Source organism: Triturus cristatus, chromosome 11 (genome assembly GCF_964204655.1).
Source record: "Triturus cristatus chromosome 11, aTriCri1.1, whole genome shotgun sequence".
Classification (NCBI taxonomy): domain Eukaryota; kingdom Metazoa; phylum Chordata; class Amphibia; order Caudata; family Salamandridae; genus Triturus; species Triturus cristatus.
The window spans coordinates 626835328-626854265 of record NC_140594.1 but is presented as its reverse complement, the minus strand read 5'-3'; the positions used below and the strand labels follow the sequence as shown (position 1 = coordinate 626854265).

The window sequence follows — 18938 nt, the reverse complement described above, 5'->3', positions numbered from 1 at the left end:
ATGCAGTATGTGGCGTGCCAGGATCCGCCGGGGAGCCGCCACCGACCCGCGGCGTGATACGACCCACAACCACTCGGGACTTCTGCTGGGGAGCCTCCCCCAGTGACAGGCACAGCAGCCTCCACGCACCGGCGCAGCACTCGTCCCCTCAGGCGGAGGCAGAAACCCAACGCCTCCCAGCACGCCCGGGCAGAGCCCCACCTAGAGGACACAGCAGGTATGACGCCGTGTGGGCCCGGGGACTCGCATGGGGCGCCGCCGCCAGGCCCGGAAGCCCGCAGCCCCACCAGGCCTCAGGATACGCTGCGGCTCTTGATGCACAGCAGGCCTCAGGAAGGCCAGGAATCGCGGCCGACGCAAGGACAGCTCAAGGGGGCCCCAGATATCCAGAAATCGCCATCGAGGCAGCCCCGCTGTCTGAGATTAACAGCCGCTCCCTGTCTACCGTCGTACAAGGTAGGGAAGCACAGATAATTACACGGATAGAAGTCCCAGGCCCGGAGCTCGTTGTCTACACAACCACCCTCTTGGGCTGCAAACCACGCCCCCCACCAGTGTGAAGTTTATGTCGACAGTCCCAATAGACTCTCACTTAAATAAAGTGGTCATCCTTTTATATTACTTCTATAAACCATCTATGTCTGCAGCGAGATGAACTCACTGGATGTCCACAGGTGTATAAAGCACTTTGCAGAAAAGAAATGAAGGCTTAAATACTTGAGTAGCTGTTTGTCTTTTTCTGCCATCAGTCAGGAAGAGTCCACCTGTTATCCAAACAAAATATTGCACACTGGATCTCTGCTTTTATCACCTCTTGTCACACCATAGAAATGCGTCTGCTCCAGGGTAGAGAAAAGGGCACACTCCACCAGAAGCATGGCAAGAACAGTTGCACGCTATGCTGGAGTTCCTTTATAAGATCTTTGCTGTGGAGCCAGGTGGAAAAGCTGGCCCATGTTCACCAAGTACTACTCCCTAAATGTGAATGTAGCAGCAGACTCATGGTTGGGATAAGAAGTTCAATACAACCTGTTTTAATATTCGTCCTGCACAATTCAAAGTTTATGGACTGCTTGCTATACAAACATTCAGACATGTGAATCTTTGAAAGATCCAATGTTGGAAAAAGATATTACTTAACCTGTAATGCCAGTTCTCCAGAGTTGGTATGTCTTAAAGATTAACATGCCATCTACCGTCTCTCATTTTTATATATTTAACATTTGTGAAATCAAATCTCAGCAGTGGTGGCTTGCAACAGGAAGGCAAGAGCTCAGCTCTTTCACTTCTGTGGCTGAAATTTGAGGTTTCTTTTTTGCAACTTTTATTTATTGAAATTCAAACAGTGTCATGAAGAGGAATCGCAAGACATCGCAGGTGGGGACCTGGAAGAGAATACACTTTTTTTCAAATGTGTTTGATGTGCTCCTAAACAGACACTGTTGTTATGTTATGTTATGTCTAAGGACATTTTGACACAGTCTTCTCCTATTTAAAGTCACTATAGATTCCCAGCCTGATGACTGGGAATTATTCAAGCATTAGAATCGATGAAAGATACAAAAGGTAGAGAGCTGAAGATACAGGTAAGTAATTAATTTATTTTTGATGTTTGCTTTTATTGTTTTTATTTTCCTTATTTAGGCACTGCACAATTTTCCACTTGTATATGGAATTTTTGAGACTGGTATCCTCTGCCCCTTCTGATTGTAAGTTTGAAGAGTCCAGTCATTCCAGGCATTGGCAATGTTTACCTCTAAGTCTAAGCAACAATATATATGTTGATCCCATGACAGTGAAAGTGCATATGGCCAAATAAAACCTGAACTAATGCATACACATTCGCTTAGTGCTACAGTGCAAAGGCGAAATCCAAGTTTATTACCACTGTCCAGCAGTATTGCCATGTGAAATGCACTGTTTACTGCCTTACAAGGTACATGTAACAATTACTTTACACAGGGAATCAGCTCTCTCAGTAGTCAGGAGGCCTCCTCTGTGTGATTTTACTGCATAAATGTAACCCATTGAATCTGAATTTTAGTTACATAACTTTATTTCAAAGCAAATACACATGAAGAAACTGCCTTGTCATAAACTATGTATGCAGATGTGCAGAATATGATGTGCTATTTATTGCTGTTGGAAGGGAGAAGGTAAGGGGCATCATGACCCACTAGACGATATACCTCTTGTTAGTCATGGCCTCTCCACACACTCAACAATGGTAATAAATAGCGTATTGCACTTTGCACATCTGAATATATATTATACAAATCTATGTGTAAAAACATTTTTGACTTATCAGCTGGTGCTCACTGGACCCTTGGTCATCCTGGTCTTGTTTCTGCCTTTCAGATCTAAAGGAACCTATAGTAAAAGTGGGACTGGCCCAGGCCGGGGCAGGAAACGGAAAATTTCAGTCCAGTCATTGTCATCATCAGAAGATGGGCACCCAGGACGACCAAATGTTACTCAGTACAGCAGGCAAGGTTGTAGTACCTTGAAATTTAATAAGAAAACCAAAGGGCTCATTGATGGCCTCACCAAATTCTTTACCCCCTCCTGTGATGGAAGGAAAGGCCGAGTGGATGTGGTGGATTACTCCCAGCAATATAGGATCAGGAAAAAAGGAGTGCAGAAGACCACAGACTCTCACTGGCTGGCAGGTGAGCTATGGGTAAAGCAGTGTTTTTCTTGCAGGGTTCTTCGAGATTTTTCCATAGAATGTTTGCAGTTGAGGTTAAGGTGTATCTCGAACGATGCTTAATGCTTTGATGGTTCGGTCTTCTGTAAAAGACAAGTGTTTCTATTGCCCATTATATTGATGCCCATTGTCCTGGCTCGAAAGGATGGAAGGATGAGTTGGTCTTTGCTGAATCTGAGCATCTCCTCTGCTGTTCATAGCAGATATCAGGTGAAAGTGTGTTTTCACTGACCCATAACGACTTTAACATTAAAGGTAAATTACCAATATTCACCTATTTTGACTGTAAATCAGTTTGCATTGAATATGTTAACTTGTAACTGCCACGGTGTATTTTTCTCGTCTGTCTGGTGTTACATCAGTTTGCTTTTGTTTATGCATTTCCTTGACATGACCTGAGGTTATTAAGTCCCCCATATATTTTGTCTGCTTGTTTGAAATTCCGTTCTGTGTCCATATACCTTCTAAATAGTTTTTTTGTCCATTCTTTACGTAGGATGAAAATGCAAATATGTTTAGATCAAACTGGGATCCTACTCTTTCAGAGCTATGGTTTTGTGGTCCCTTTATCTAGTCAGGTAATCCAGGATCAGGACTTGAGCATGGGTGGGGTGGCTGTCATGTGAAGTGTATAAACTGAGTTCAGAATACATTATCTTTTTAAGGAAGCCAGCAGCTATCATACACTGTACTGGCAATGTGCTACACACCCTCAGTTTCCCCCCCCCAACCCCCGCTCGTGCTGACTGGACCCCAGAACACTTTATGGTTGCAACCTATGTTTCCTTCAGGCTGAGCACATGCACAGAATCATTTTCAGCCCAGTAAAACTCTAGGAATGCATGCTCTTCACCAAACATCAAGTGAGGTACTGTACAGCAGCAAGAATAGTTTATTGGTGTTCAGCAATGCTCTTTCAGGTCGAAAGTTGTGCAACAATCACAAGTGATGCTGTTTTCTAAAGCTACAGCCAACAATCTTCCTAGCGTGCCATCTGAGCCGCATTGTAATTCAGCCTTGCTACTTTGGATGATCTTTAGTTGCTCCATGGGTGGCCACTGAGGGGAGGAGTTTGACTGGTCTAGACCTCAAAAGATGGATTTTAACTGGTCTAGACCTCAAAAGCAGGAGGGGTGCATTCTGGGGGAGGTAGGAAAGCCATAAAACACATAGCTTATAATAAAGGGTTTTTATTTCTCGTGAAAGTGTTGCAAACTTGCAACTCACTTATGAATACAGTATGAGCTGTAAAATCTGAAGTGATGAGGTCCACAGCCAAGTTGTAGTTTTACGTAGATTTATTGAGACCAGTTACATTTATATAGGTAGCAGAGATACAGCCCCACCAGGAGCAGTCTTCCTGCTGCTCACCCCATACTCCAACTGACACACTAAAGCATCCAGGCACCCAAGCATTCCATTCACGACTCTCACACCAACATTCCATGCATCACATTCACACTGGCTGAGCAGCTAGGGAGTAAGTAACCAGATACAACACAAGTTACTTCATACCTTCTATTCTTCTACAAAACAAAAAAATAGCAACCTCTAAAGAAGAGGAAGGTTCAAACAGGGAGAAACCCAACAAATGGAAAAATGGAAAAGTAGAGAAAAAGCAAGAAGAAAGTGAACCCAAACGTGAAGGGATCATGGTAAAGATACCCTGAAAATCAAGCGTGAGCAGGGAAGAAAATGCACCAGATAGTAAGCAAGAGTTAATGAAATAAAATGTTAAGACCGGAGTACAAGAGAAACGGAAAGAAAATACAGATAACATATACATGTGATGTACAAAAAGTACATGCAATAAGAATAAACAATGTAGAGGAGATGCAAAGATAAATATACATAATATATAAATTACCCACCCATCATCCACCAATATATATTTTTTGAAAACAATAGAAATGGGTGAAGAACACCCAAACTGACCTTCCCCAAATTACAGGTGAATAAATGGACCAGAAACATGGAACGTCTACACCAAACAAGAAGAACAAAAGAAATGGTTAAGGGGATAGGAATGTTGACTACTAACCATACAGCTAAACAGGCCTAGGAGCAGACAACCAACGAATGTGCACAAATATACATATAATGATACACATGGCACTCAAATCCATTAGGACCTCTAAATGAAGGTTAGAAAGTGTAAAGAACAATAAAACACATGATATTAAAAACCCATTAGAACCCCTATGTGGAGGTTAGTGTGAACATACAATTGAACACATGGAACTCGTACCCAATAGAACCCCTGTGTGAAGGTTAGCTACGTGCTCAGAACACAAAACCACATGGGACTTGTACCCATTAGAACCCCTTGTGTGAAGGTTAGATACATGCACAGAACAATGTAACACATGGGACTCGTACCCATTGGAACCATGTGATGGGACTAATACCCACTACCTCTCTTCCAGGGGATCCTCATCAATAGTCATAAGCACTGAATATTCCTGCCCATGTGCGGGGCCCCCTGAAATAACAAAAAATATATATGAAAAACATATATATATACAGCTGTATATATGTACACACATATCTCATTTTTTCTCATACCAATGCAGCTCCCATCTATGAGGTTAAACAATGTAATAAACACATAAACTGCTTTTGCAAAATACATAATATATATATAAAAAACACTAGAGGACAAGTAGCACTTGAACTCTGTTTTTAATGAGTAAACCTCATGAAGAAAACTGCTAAATAAAGCAGACATTGTTAGCCTACAGGCTGCATTGTAAACCAATAGCTTAGAAAATGAAAGCATTTTCACACAAAAACTGGCACCGTGCCTTTAAGGCAGCCATGACCCCTAGCTTCCCATCATGCCTTAGGGGTGACAGTTAGGTCAGTTGTTCTTTCCGGCTCATTCAGTCAGGACCCTGGATTCACAGCTCTTCCTTTTTTTGACTTTCTGTCAAAAAATATATGATATTTTTAAAGATTTTTTGCTTTCACTCGACGTCTTTTAGCCTTAGAGTGAGAGTGAAACCTTTATTTGAGTTCCAGAAAAGGTTTATTTCTGTCATAAATGCCTTCCTTGTTTGATCCTTGCCCTGTCTGTGGCAAGAAGAAGGCTAGATCAGACACACACCCTGTGTGTATTCTCTGCCTCCCTGATTCTCACTCTTCCGCCACTTGTCATCATTGCAAGAAGTTGTCGAGAAGGACCATCAAAGACAGGGAGAGAATTCGACTTTATGGTCTCTCTGAAAGAGGTAGGTCTCCAGTGAGGCAGCAGAAGAAGAGGACTCGGTCGACGTTGAGAGGCAAAGTCCCAACCTGTTCTCCGTCTGCGTCGGGATAGACATCAAAGCTGCCGGTGACGAAGAAATCGCCAACGAAGACTACAGTGGTACCGACGCATCATTCTTCCAAGAAATCGACGACGCTCTCAACGTCAATGAAGGTAAAAGGCCCTCCGTTTTTGTCAACCAGGCGACGATCAACGTCGAGGAGCAAGTGTCTGTCGACACTGGCCAGGCGTTCGGCGTCGAGGCACATCACTCTGTCGTCGCCACATCAACGGCGGTCGGTGTCAAGGCGAAGGTCTCCGTCGAGGTCAGTTCAAAGATCTTCGACGTCGAAGCACAAGACTCCGTCTAGGACGCCGAGGCGGAAGTCTCCGTCGACGGAACCCCTTCAGCAATCGACGCCGAGACACCGGTCTCCAGAACAGAGGCGGCTGATGTCGAAACACGGTACTGCGTCGGCGTCAGGTAGACGCTCGACGTCGAGAGGCCGTTCGACTGCAGGATTGAGTCTTCCGTCCAAGAAGATAAAGCCGATGTCGAGGCAGGATTCACCGTCGCTGGGACGACGATCGACACCGAGAAGCCAATCTGTCCAGAGACGTTCCAGATCAACGTCGAGGCACCAGTCCAGAGAGGCCTCACGTCCGGTAAGCCTGTCCACTTCACCATCACCAACATCGAGAACAGGTTCCCCCAGCTCTCACAAGGGTTCAACGTCAAGATCCCCGGATGTCGTGATCTCAACGTCCAGCAGTCCAGTGTCCAGGGGACATCAAGATTCGCCGACCTGGCCTGCGCAAGAAAGAGAACTTTCCGCCTCCTCCACATTCTCCTGAGGGGCGAGAAGGGCAAAGATCGCCTTCCATCCATCTTTCGCCAAGATGGCACTGGCCCTTAGATCACTGGGCCACTGCTCCAACAGCAAGGGCACACCAGTACTCGAGCCCCCTTCACAGGTCTCCGTTGGCTCGTCTGGTACAGGCGGTGGATAGAGAGCATACTCCATCAAGAGCCAGGGATCGCAGTCGCACTCCTGCGCACTCTAACAGAAGAAAATCTAGATCCAGATGCAGGAGGAGAAGGCGTTGATCTCCAACACCTTCCTCCTCTTCCACACACACGTCACACAGAGACTATTCACCTACTCTGACTGACAGCCCTGACATTAGCACTTTTCAGGACGTGCTGGACAGGGGTGCGGCGAAACTAAACATCCCGATGTCGAGAGAGTTTGTCCTCTGTTATTTTTTAGACTTTACATCAAAGGGCAGTATCTGGACCCCTGCTGCCATTGGTACTGGGTTTAATAGAACCAGTTATGGAAATTTTCCTCACACCGGCGACACTCAAGACCGCACCAGCTAGGATTTTGAAGAAATACCGTTCACCGGTAGAAGAACTACTTTTCCTCAAATTTGATTCTCCACCGGATTCTGTGATAATCGCTGCAGCAAAAAAGACCCATGCTATTGCTTCCTTCTCTACTGTTCCTCCAGATAAGGAAAGTAAGACACAGGATTTGTGGGAAAGGAAGGTATATGGCACATCAGCTTCTATGATGGTGTCGAGTGCTTCGGCTCTGTTGGGCTGGTATGGCAGGTCTCTGTGGGACTCCCTGCAAAGATTCACAGAAAAGTTACCACAAGGATTTTGATGAGATCTTGTATGAGGGCAGCTTGGTGGCTAACCAAGTTATCAGCGCTGCAGCTGATGGAGCTACTCTTTTGGCTCATGCCTATGCGCATGGAATATGCGCTAGAAGAACCTCCTGGCTCCGACACAGCGCTCCAACCAGAAGCACAGTCTAGGATCCTCAATCTTCCCTTCTCCGGATCCTCTTTGTTCTGGGCACACAAGGATGAAGAAATGGCCCGGATGAAGACGGAGCTAGACACACTAAAAGCCGTGGGTCTGGAGAAGAAGAAAGAGTTCCACAAACGATTCAGGCCTTACAACCGGCGATCCTCCCAACAGAGGGTTCAAACCCCTCATTGGCAGAAAAACCAGGCTCAGGAGGGACAGCAAAGGTCACAGTACCAAGGCCGGCATTCCTCTAGAGGTAGAGGGGACCAGCGTCAGTCAACACCTCCGCTACGACGCAGACCAAGGAATGAGTGCCCACTTCCCCCATCGCCGTTCACCACTCCAGTGGGGGGAAGTATTGCTTATCATCTAGAAGACCGGCAATCTATCACCAACCCTCCTCAATTCCTCCGGTTCAATCATCGTGCCATCAGATAAAGATATTACAAAGCGAAGTTTCCACCCTTCTGCGAAAGTCAGCCATCGAGAATGTGCCAATATCTCAGCGATGACGAGGGGTCTACTCAAGATACTTCTTGGTAAAGAAGAAGGGTCGAAAAGCAGAGTACAGATCCATTCTGGATCTGCGAATACTCAACAAATCAATCAAAAAGGAGATGTTTCGCATGTTGACTCTCCATCAAATAGATTCACATCTCAAGCAGGGAGATTGGATGTGTTTGCTGGATCTACAAGATGCCTACTTTCACGTTCCGGTAAGTCAACATCACAGACAATATCTCAGATTCCTAGTGGGATCTTCACACTACCAGTTCAAAGTGCTACCCTTCGGGTTGAAGTCAGCTCCCTGAGTGTTCACGAACTGCATGGCAGTGGTGGCAGCCGCACTACGCCGCGGAGGCATCTTCGTGGACCCATAAGTGGACGACTTGCTGTTGAAAGGTCCCTCCCCCAACAGCGTGAGGAATCATTTCCTACAATGCCTGGAGCTTTGTAACTGGCTAGGTCTTCATGTGAACTTCGACAAGTCAACTCCACAACCCACACAGAGAATCCATTATCAAGGAGCGCTGGTAGACTCCGAGGTAGGAAAAGTGTTACCTTCGGGGGAGAGACAGTTTTCCATCACACAGAAATGCAGGCTAATTCTTGACAACAGAATGCCGTCAGTTCATCAGATTGCCTCCCTGTTAGTGTTGATGGCATCCTGCATTTTCCTGGTCCCCAATGCCAGACTACGAATGCGTCCTCTACATCAGGATCTGGAGGACAAGTAGGATCAGCAATCGGATCGATGGGAAGACAGAATAAGTCCCTCAAACGCAGCAAGGGCATCCATTCCAGGGTGGATGAAAAAGGAGAATATGCAAGTAGGGGTACCTTTTCATCAGGCACCTCCCTCTCAGACACTAATCACGGACGCCTCTCTCCTGGGCTGGGGTGCCCACATGGGTTCTCTTCAGACGCAAGGGCAATGGTCAGCGAAAGAGAGCTCATATCACCTAAACATGTTGTAGCTGAGAGCAGTTCACCTAGCCCTCAAGACCGACCTTCCTTCGATTCAGGCAAGCTCAATCTTAGTACAGACGGACAATACCACCACCATGTACTACCTGAACAAACAGGGTGGAACTCGCTCTCGCACCTTGTCTCTGGAAGCTCAAGCTCTCTGGCATTGGCTCCTGGCATGGAACCTATCGATCACAGCGATACATCTGCCAGGAGAACAGAACTCAAAGGCAGATGCTCTCAGTCAACACTTCGAAGACAGGGTGCTCAACGACGAAGTCGTCGAGGACATTTTCAAGGCTTGGGGCCGACCCCGCATCGATCTCTTCGCAGACGACGAAAATATGAAATGCCGAGATTTCGCCTTGAGGTTCCACCGGCCAGGGTCGAAGGGGAATGCCCTTTTGATAGACTGGTCAGGGGCATTTGTGTACGCCTTTCCACCACTTCCGCTCATCCCGAAGGTGGTGATCAAACTCCCATTCGTACACGAGAATGATCCTGATTGCCCCAGACTGGCCGAGACAATGGTGGTACCCAGACCTTCTGCACTTGTCAGAATACCCACACAGGAGACTGCCGTGTAGACCGGACCTGCTGTCCAAGATGCACAAGAGGATTCATCACCCCAACCTTACCTCACTGAACGTGGCAGCACGGCTCCTGAGGTCCTCCAGTATGGACATTTAGGGCAGCCTCAAAACTGCGGGTCCATCTTAAAAGAGGCAAGGAGGCCATCCACTAGGCATTCCTATGCGTGCAAGTGGAAACGTTTTTATATGTGGTGCGTTCAAAACAATTGTAACCCAACGAAGAGACAGGAGGAAGTCATTTTACCATACCTGCTTTACCTAGCTAAAGCAGGTTTGAAGTTTCCCTCCATTAAAGTGCACTTAGCTGCTATCACTGCATACAGACCCTCTCCTTCTCAACCTTCTTTCTTTCAGCTACAGGTTGTGAAAGATTTCTTACAGGGTCTGAAAAAGGTTTATCCTCCAGTCCGGCCTCCTTCGCTACCCTGGGAGCTGAACCTGGTGCTATCAAAATTGATGGGTCCACCTTTCGAACCCATTCACAAAGCAACTTTACAACACCTTACGTGGAAGGTGGCTTTCCTGATAGCGATCACCTCAGCTTGCAGAGTGAGTGAAATATAGGCCCTCTGCTCAAAGGAACCTTACATTGTGTTCCATCTCAATAGGGTGGTATTGAGAACTCATCCCTCCTTCCTTTCGAAGGTGATGTCGGATTTTCATGTGAATCAGACCATATCTCTACCGACCTTTTTCCCTAATACCTCCACTCCAGCTGAGAGGGCTTTACACTCGCTTGACCTACAAAGAGTTTTAAAATTCTATCTGGATAGGTCCAAGTCCATGAGTTAATCTGATCAACTATTCGTTAACTATGGGTCGATCAGAACAGGTTTTCCAGCCTCAAAGCAATCCATCTCCAGATGGATAGTTTAATGCATCAAGTTAGCTTATCAGCTAGCGCAGAAGCCTCTTGGGTTTACTCCCAGGGCGCATTCCACAAGAGGAAAAGCGGCTACGACTGCTTTCCTTCATTACGTGGCTATATCTGAGATATGTTAGGCGCAACGTGAACGTCCGTCCATACCTTTACAAGGCATTATTGTCTAGATTCAGACAACAGAGCAGTACCCAAGTAGGACAGGCCTCCTTGAGGAATCTATTCAACAGCTGATTGCTTCTGTTTGTTGTACCTTGAGTCATTCACTCTCATTTGCCTGCAGGTGGAAGATGGGCTTGCTATTCTATTCAGTGCTGATGACTATTGATGAGGATCCCCTGGAAGAGAAGGATAAGTTACTTACCTGTAATCCTACTTCTCTTCCAGGGGTATCCTCATCAAAGTCATAAGCAACCCACCCGCCTCCCCAGGCAAATGAGATTTTGTTCATTGTTAATGGATATCTTGGTGCCCTGATCTTTAGGGTTACGCAAAGAACAACTGACCTGTCACCCCTGAGGCATGATGGGAAGCTAGGGGTCATAGCTGCCTTAAAGGCACTGTCAGTTTTCGTATGATAATGCCTTCATTTTCTATGCTATTGGTTTACAATGCAGCCTGTAGGCTAACAATGTCTGCTTTATATTGGTATGAGAAAAAATGATACATATATATTTGGTTTTTTTCACAGAAAAAAACATAGGTTTCAGGGGTGTTGTAGTTAGCTGGCCATTTCACTCGTATAAAACCATAGAAATTTCTCCGTTATAGTTAGTTCTGCTAACTATAACTCGCGCGCCCGCAATGCACTGCTGATGATGTCACATATTTCATCATTCATGACATGGTCAGTGACATCACTGATGACATCATCCACGTGACAATCTGATACACAACTCATCATACACTAGTATAACCTTTCATCACTCACTGTAAAATAAAGTACCATATTTGAAACCATTGACACACTAATACCAGTTACTACATACCCACTCACTGATTCCTAAGTCTACACACACAACTACCCATTCAACAACAGAATCATTTATACATGCAGTCACTAATTAATAGAACACTATCAAATGCACTTATACACATATATAGACATTGATACATCAGCAGTCATCTTAGTCGGTTATGCAGTCATCCTACTCACTCATGAATTTTTTTTTATCACACTTACATTTAGTCACTTACACTATTATCCAACAACACCTCATTTATTCAAACACATAGTAACTCATAGTTAAAATGTTAAGAAATCACCATTACAATTATACACTCATTCATATAGTTACTATCACAATCACTGACTCTTACACATACTTATTTATATACACCAACTCTCACATACAATGCCTTTTACTTTTTTTACTTTGTTGAAGATGTACAACTAAAACATATATTGCTCACCAACACACAAATAAATACACTCAGTCACCCAAACAGCTGTTTCCACATGCACTCTTAAACCTATACACCTAGTCAATCAACCATTCACACATCTATGCATAGTTACACACACCCCATCCAACCACACACAAACTCAGTGTCCCATACAAATACTCACCCAACTAATCAATAACTAATATACACACTCATGTAGTTAGTGACCAACTAATGCAGCATGTTATACAACAGAGACAGTGATGCACACATTCACATAGTTTAGTTACTAATCCATGTATTAAGGGAGACACTTTTAATTACTCATTTAAATAGACAGTCAGACAGCTACTAAATCCTCCATCCAGACAGTTATATATCCACTCAATCTTCAATATCGATTGGTATATATATATATATAATACATATTTAAATTTCAAACTAAACCACATTCACTAGATGATGTCATCAGTGATGTCATTTGAGATGTCATCAGTGATGTCATCAGTGATGCCACTGACCAGGTCATGAATGAGGCAATATGTGACATCATCAGCAGTGCATTGCGGGCGCGCAATTTATAGTTAGCAGAACTAACTATAACGGAGGAATTTCTATGGTTTTGTACAAGTGAAATGGCCAGCTAACTATAACACCCCTGAAACCTATGTTTTTTTTCTGTGAATTTCTAAGGTTTTTTAAATGCTAATTTCGAACTATAACGTCTCTGAAACCTATGGTTTTTTCAGTGAATATATATATATGAATATATATATTAATCCACAAGTTCCGGTGCAAAAGTTTCGGTCTGTCGCAGGCGGTCCGAGTCTGGGAACCGGATTCCCAAATTTATTCACTCCCAACAATCTCGTTATCTTGAGAAATACTCGGACTCCAAAGTAGAATGCAGCAAATTTATTACAAGTGCAGAACGACGCGTTTCGCCATTACGGCTTGTTCACGCTCGAATATGCAGTAAAACACATCAGATTTAAATCTCATTCATTAGAAGATGGACTTATCACAGCATTGCAACATTCCTTGCCCCACCATCGCGGCCATTTTGTAGTGGTGTGTCAACATAAATAGTTCCACATAACCCATCACAGTGACTCGTATAAAGATTAAATACAAGGCAAAAAATGGTGTAACGCATCAGATTGGAATTATATCAGCTATATAGCTTATGTCATAGAAAATCATAACTAGTCTCCGTGTGTTACATAGTCGTGCAATATACAAAATAATGATACGTATCAAATGGGTAATGCGTTACGGTGGGCAAAATAATAGGTTGTAACACCGTTCTAGATCCTAATATACAAACGCATGGCTCAAATACAGAGCCTAATGCACGACCATGTTCTTAGAGAACTACAATAAAGTTACAAGCTTCAAAATCGCCCTAGTGGGCAAAGGTGCATATTACATCATAGGGAAATATAGGACGATAGTATTTGTCAAATGGGTTGTGTGATGCCCTAGTGGGCAAGAGCCTAGGTGTATAATACCATTCTATATTCTTATTGTTGACCATTATAGAAAGAGATGCAAAATGTAGAGCCAAATGCACAGCCATGTTCGTTAGGAATCTCAATAAAGTTGTAAACTCAAATACCGCCCTAATGGGCAAAAAGTGTATCTGATAGCAAAAAAATTACAATTGCGAACAGTGTATCATCATTTCTATTGTTCTACATAGGATACATCCACCTTCATAAGTTGGTATTCATGTTGTACAAGGTGTGACTCCATCTGAAATAAAATAAGGTACAAAATTGTAAAAACTACGAAACAATACTGCTGAACGGCTATGCTCACATTGTCATTGCAAATGTACAGCTAGTTCCTCGCTCATGTTTAACCCTTTGGGTACCAGGCTTTCAAAATCCACTATATATCTGGATTCCAGTTTTCTCAGGGACAGTTCTCTATTACCCCCTCTCACTCCCAAATCCACCGAGTCAATCACCACCATGCGAACCTTGGTCTCATCTTGAAGATGTCGTTCAAAAAAATGTCTAGCTATGGGGTACATTCTGTTATTATTCTTTATAGCCCGTAGATGCTCAAGCACCCTTTTCTTGGCTGTGTGTTTTGTACTACCAATGTACCATTTGGCACACGGGCAGATGAGAACATACACACAGTATGTGGTGTTACACGTGAGTTTCTTCCTGATGGTAAACTCCCTTTTGGAGTTGGGTACCTGTAATTTATCACAATCTGAGCTGTATCTACATGCTTTACATTTATGGCAGCACCTAAAACCCACTTTATCAGAATTGCTGTTTATATCCATCTCTGTGATATAATTGTGGCTCAGTTCGTCTCTCAAGGAGCGCCCTTTTCTGAGCGTGATTTGAGGATTGCTACCAAGAACATTGTTAAGATGTTCATCGGTAAGTAGCACATGCCAATGTTTTTTGGATATTCTGCGTACCTCCTTAGATTGTCCTGAAAAGGTGGTGATGAATCTGATGTTTTCCTCTTTTGTTACTTTTTGTTTGGGGTAAATGAGATCATTGCGGGATTTGGTCTCAACTCTTGAGATTGCCTCCTTCACAATTTTAGCACTATAACCCCTCTCTCTGAACCTTTCACACATGATTATCTCTTCGTTTTTGTATGCAGCTTCTGTACTACAGTTCCTTTTGGCACGTAGCAACTCTCCATATGGGATGCTCCGCACTAGGTTGCGTGGATGGCTGCTATTTGCATTGAGGATACTATTACCAGCAGTTTCCTTGCGGAATAGTTTGGACGTCAATTGGTTGTTCTTGACTTCCAAACGGACATCCAGGAACTCAATAGAGTTTTTACTGATGTTTTCAGTGAACTGTAAATTACATGTGTTAATGTTCAGTTTGTCAATGAAGGTTTTTACTAATTCTTAATCCCCGCACCAGATGAAAAAAATGTCATCGATGTACCTCAGCCACAGGGCAACGTTGTTAAGTTCATTCATATTGGCAACCACCTGCTCCTCCCACCAGCCCATGAACAAGTTCGCGTAGCTGGGGGCGAAGCAGGTTCCCATAGCTGTGCCCTGTAACTGTCGGTATATGGTGTCATTAAAAATGAAAAAATTGTTCTTGAGGCAAATCTCAATCATCTCTAATAGCATTTGAGAGTGATGTAAGAGTGAGATCGATCTACTCTTGAAAAAGTGTTGGACAGTTTGGAGTCCCAAGTCATGTTGGATGCTTGTATATAAGCTACTCACGTCTAGGGAGACTAGGGTAAAATTGGCTTCCCAGTGTATGCCATCAATGATGGATAGAAAATGGGTGGTGTCTCTCAGATATGAAGGTAAGGCCACTACATAGGGCCTAAGGAAATAATCAATGAACCTCGATGTATTTTCATACAATGACCCTATAGATGACACAATGGGTCGCCCTGGTGGGTTCTGCATGTCTTTATGTAACTTGGGAAGTAGATATAGAATCGGTAACCTAGGGTGTGCACAGTACAGATAGTTGAATTCTTCCTGTTCCAGCAGTCCTCTATCTTTCCACCCCACCAGTATCTCTCTATACGTGGTTTTAGACTTTAAAACCTCCGCCATATCAGTTTTCGAGTAACATTTCTGATCATTGAGCTGTCTCAATCCTTCCAATAGATATTTTTGTTTGTCTAAAACAACCACGTTCCCGCCCTTGTCAGATTGGCGGATGACGATGTCATGGTCTGCTCTTAACTTATCAATGGCTGTAATTTGTTTCACTGTAAGATTTTTTCTATCACAAGGCATCTTATTATATCTCATTTTCTGTAAATCATATAAAACACCTTTCTCAAAGATCTCAATGGCTTCGCATTGAACATTTGGGAGGAACACAGATTTGGGTTTAAATTTACTCCCAGGATTCCCACCCAACTCCTCACCCCAAGTTTCCCATTCAGGTACAAACTGGCTTGCATCCACATTTTCTGTTATATTATGCAGAGCATGTAATATTTCAATATCCATCACATTTAGATTACTTTCTTTATGTTTTTCACTTGCAGTTTCTTGTTGTCGTGGTTTGGTGTTGAACCATTTCTTTAGTTTTAATTTTCTCAAACAGGAACAGGTCAATGCGGGTTTGTGCAAAATTCATATTCGATGACGGGCAGAAAGTAAGGCCAAGAGAGAGGGTCTCAATCTCTTCAGTTGAGAGAGACCGTTGAGATAGATTGACAACCGTCATGTTTTCTGTTGTCTTTTTCCCCTTGTTTCCATTCCCACTAGGGTTTTGTCTACGTTACTTCCTCCTCTTCTTGGCTTGTTGGTTCCTCTTATTTTTCCTCTGTTTCCTCGTCCTCGTCCCCTTTGAGCCCCACTCTCCTGTTGGAATTCTGTCCTGTTTTGATTTAGTAGTTGAAACTGTAACAAAAAATTACTTGCTCTTTTTTGGGTATCGCTCATTATTTCCTGGTTGATACCAGATGTGGATGCATCCGAAAGATTTCCGTCAGAGACATCACTTTCACTTATGTCTCCTGTTGCACCAACAATAATGGGCGGGATTGTCATAATTCCTGTCTTTTTTTCGAAGAGGTGATCATACTTTCTCTGGAATGTAAGTGTTCTCCCTGATTGGTAATCTTTATAATCACGGATAAACTTAATCTGTTTTTTGGTCGTTATTTCCTCCTCCAATTTGACAGTACCTCTAACCCATCTACGAACATTGCGGAAGAAATTAATTGCGGAAGAAATTAATTTACAAACATTATTGAATACCTTGGAGAAGTTGCACAGAAAGGAATTGGCCAAGTGGTGGGAAGCAGAATCTCCACAACGGTACATCGATGTCAAACGAGTACCCAGGGGTCTCAGAATTTTTACGATTCCTACCTATGAAGATCCGGATACTGATATGCTGGAGGAATGGTCCAATAATTCAACGGATTGTTCGATGACCATGATGCGCATCTTGGTTAAGTATGCATTGAAGGATCGTGCCAAACTACTACAGGAGATTGACAAATTATTATTGGAGATCAGTCAACTCATGCCGAAGGAGGCATTGGAAGATCATATTAACAACTTACTGAAGAAAATGGACAAATTGGAGGAGGAAATAACGGCGAAAAAACAGAGGAAGTTTCTCCGCCGCAGCCGCTGACGACCTGCAGACCCGGGATTGGGGCGCTGGAGGCGGAGGTCCCGCTTCCCGCGTGGGACGGCTGGCTGCTTCGGGAGAGGATTGCCCGGAGTGCGGACGCCGCTGGGGCGGACCACGGGTTCCGGTGCCTCGGGTGGTAAGGGTGAGACCCCCATAACCCCCCCCCCCCCCGTGTGGGGGGCAGTGGTGACGGGGCTGGGCACTGCGTGGAGGAGCGATTTGGCGAGGAGTGATGTGGTCGATGACACCGGCCGGTGAGGACTGCCGCCATTAACGCTCATCGCGGCTGAGAGCAGACCCGAGGGAGACCAAGAAGCGGCCCTGCGGAACGAACCTGGAGGCTGAGGTGCAGGTGGGCCCACGCGGTGGTGCACGGAGCTGGAGGCGGCTCCCCTGGGGGGGTGACTCCCACGGGGGGGGGCCTCCGATGCTGCCTGCGAGAGCGTCTGCCTGATCCAAAGATTGCGGTGAGTGGCAGTCCGGCAGAGTGAATCGAGCGGTGGAGCGGCGCGATTGTGGAGTGTTGCACGTCGGTCCCTGGGACCCGGAGGTGCTGCCCGGATTCCGCTCTGCCAGCAGCGATCCCCTGGGGTCTGTCCAGAGCGCAGGGAGGACGGCGAGGGATTTGTGAGGCGCCGACGTCGACTTGGTCTCCTGGGCAGAGCACCACTGGTCTAGCGGCGGAGCCTGGCCTGGCCTGGGGGAACGCAGCGGAGGGCGCTGGCCGCAGGAGCGGGGAGACTGGTGACGGCGCCGTGGGAGACCCCTGCCACTCGAGTGGCTGCCTCGCCCTCCGCGGTCCTATCTACCCCACCAGCGATACGGCCCAGTGGCAGCGTCGGCCGGGGGCAGGTGGCGGCGGAGCACCGGAGGGCCCGGGGCTGACCACGACCACAACTAGCCCGGATACCGCGCCCGCTCCGCGCCTGCGATAGCCCTGCCAGTAGACATCATGGGCAAGTCCAGGGCGGTGTTGCTGGCCTCCGGAGCAGCGTCAGGGGGCCCGGCCGGCACGCGTGGAGGGGCCCCGGTGGCCGCAGGATCGGCCGAGGAACCATCCTTGTCGACCAAGCTGGATCAGGTCCTGGCGGCAATCGAACAGTCGCGACTCTCTTTGGAACAGCAGTTGGGCACCCTCACTACGGACGTCAATCTCCTCCGCGATGACCACCGTAAACTGGCAGATAGAGTTACGGACAACGCCAAAGCAGTCGCCGACCTCCAACCTATGGTGGACACACACCGGGATTCGATGCGCGCTTTGAGTCGCATGTCCACCATGGAAGAACGCGTTGACGACCTGGAGGGGCGGTCTCGACGCTGCAACATTCGCGTCCTTGGGCTGCCGGAGGGAATTGAACGGGCAGATGCGGTGGAGTACGTTGAAGCCTGGACTAAGCCGTTCACCCCTGGCGAAGACCGTACGGCCTACTTCTCTGTTGAGCGGGCGCACCGCGTGCCAGCTCGTCGGCCGCAGCCAGGAGCCCCACCTCGCCCGCTGCTGGCCAAATTCCTCCACTTCAGGGACCGGGATGCAGTACTGCGAGCGGCCCGACAGGCGGGCCCATTACGCATAGAGAACAACAGTGTCATGATCTTTCCCGACTACTCACGTGCAGTCCAACGCCAACGGGCGTCCTTCCTGGAGGTGAAACGGCGCCTTAGAGCAGAAAACATACAGTACTCTCTCCTATTCCCGGCCCGCCTGAAGATCAT

The 18938-nt window shown here is 45.7% G+C and overlaps 1 protein-coding gene across 1 annotated transcript in view; it reads left to right on the top strand.

Moving 5' to 3' along the window:
- KAT6A (lysine acetyltransferase 6A) overlaps window positions 1-18938 on the top strand; it is a 1365605-nt gene that overhangs the window by 495178 nt on the left and 851489 nt on the right. Inside the window, exon 7 of the mRNA XM_085634070.1 lies at window positions 2359-2669. Coding sequence (XP_085490196.1) covers window positions 2359-2669 — 311 coding nt within the window. The remainder of the gene's footprint in view (window positions 1-2358; window positions 2670-18938) is intronic.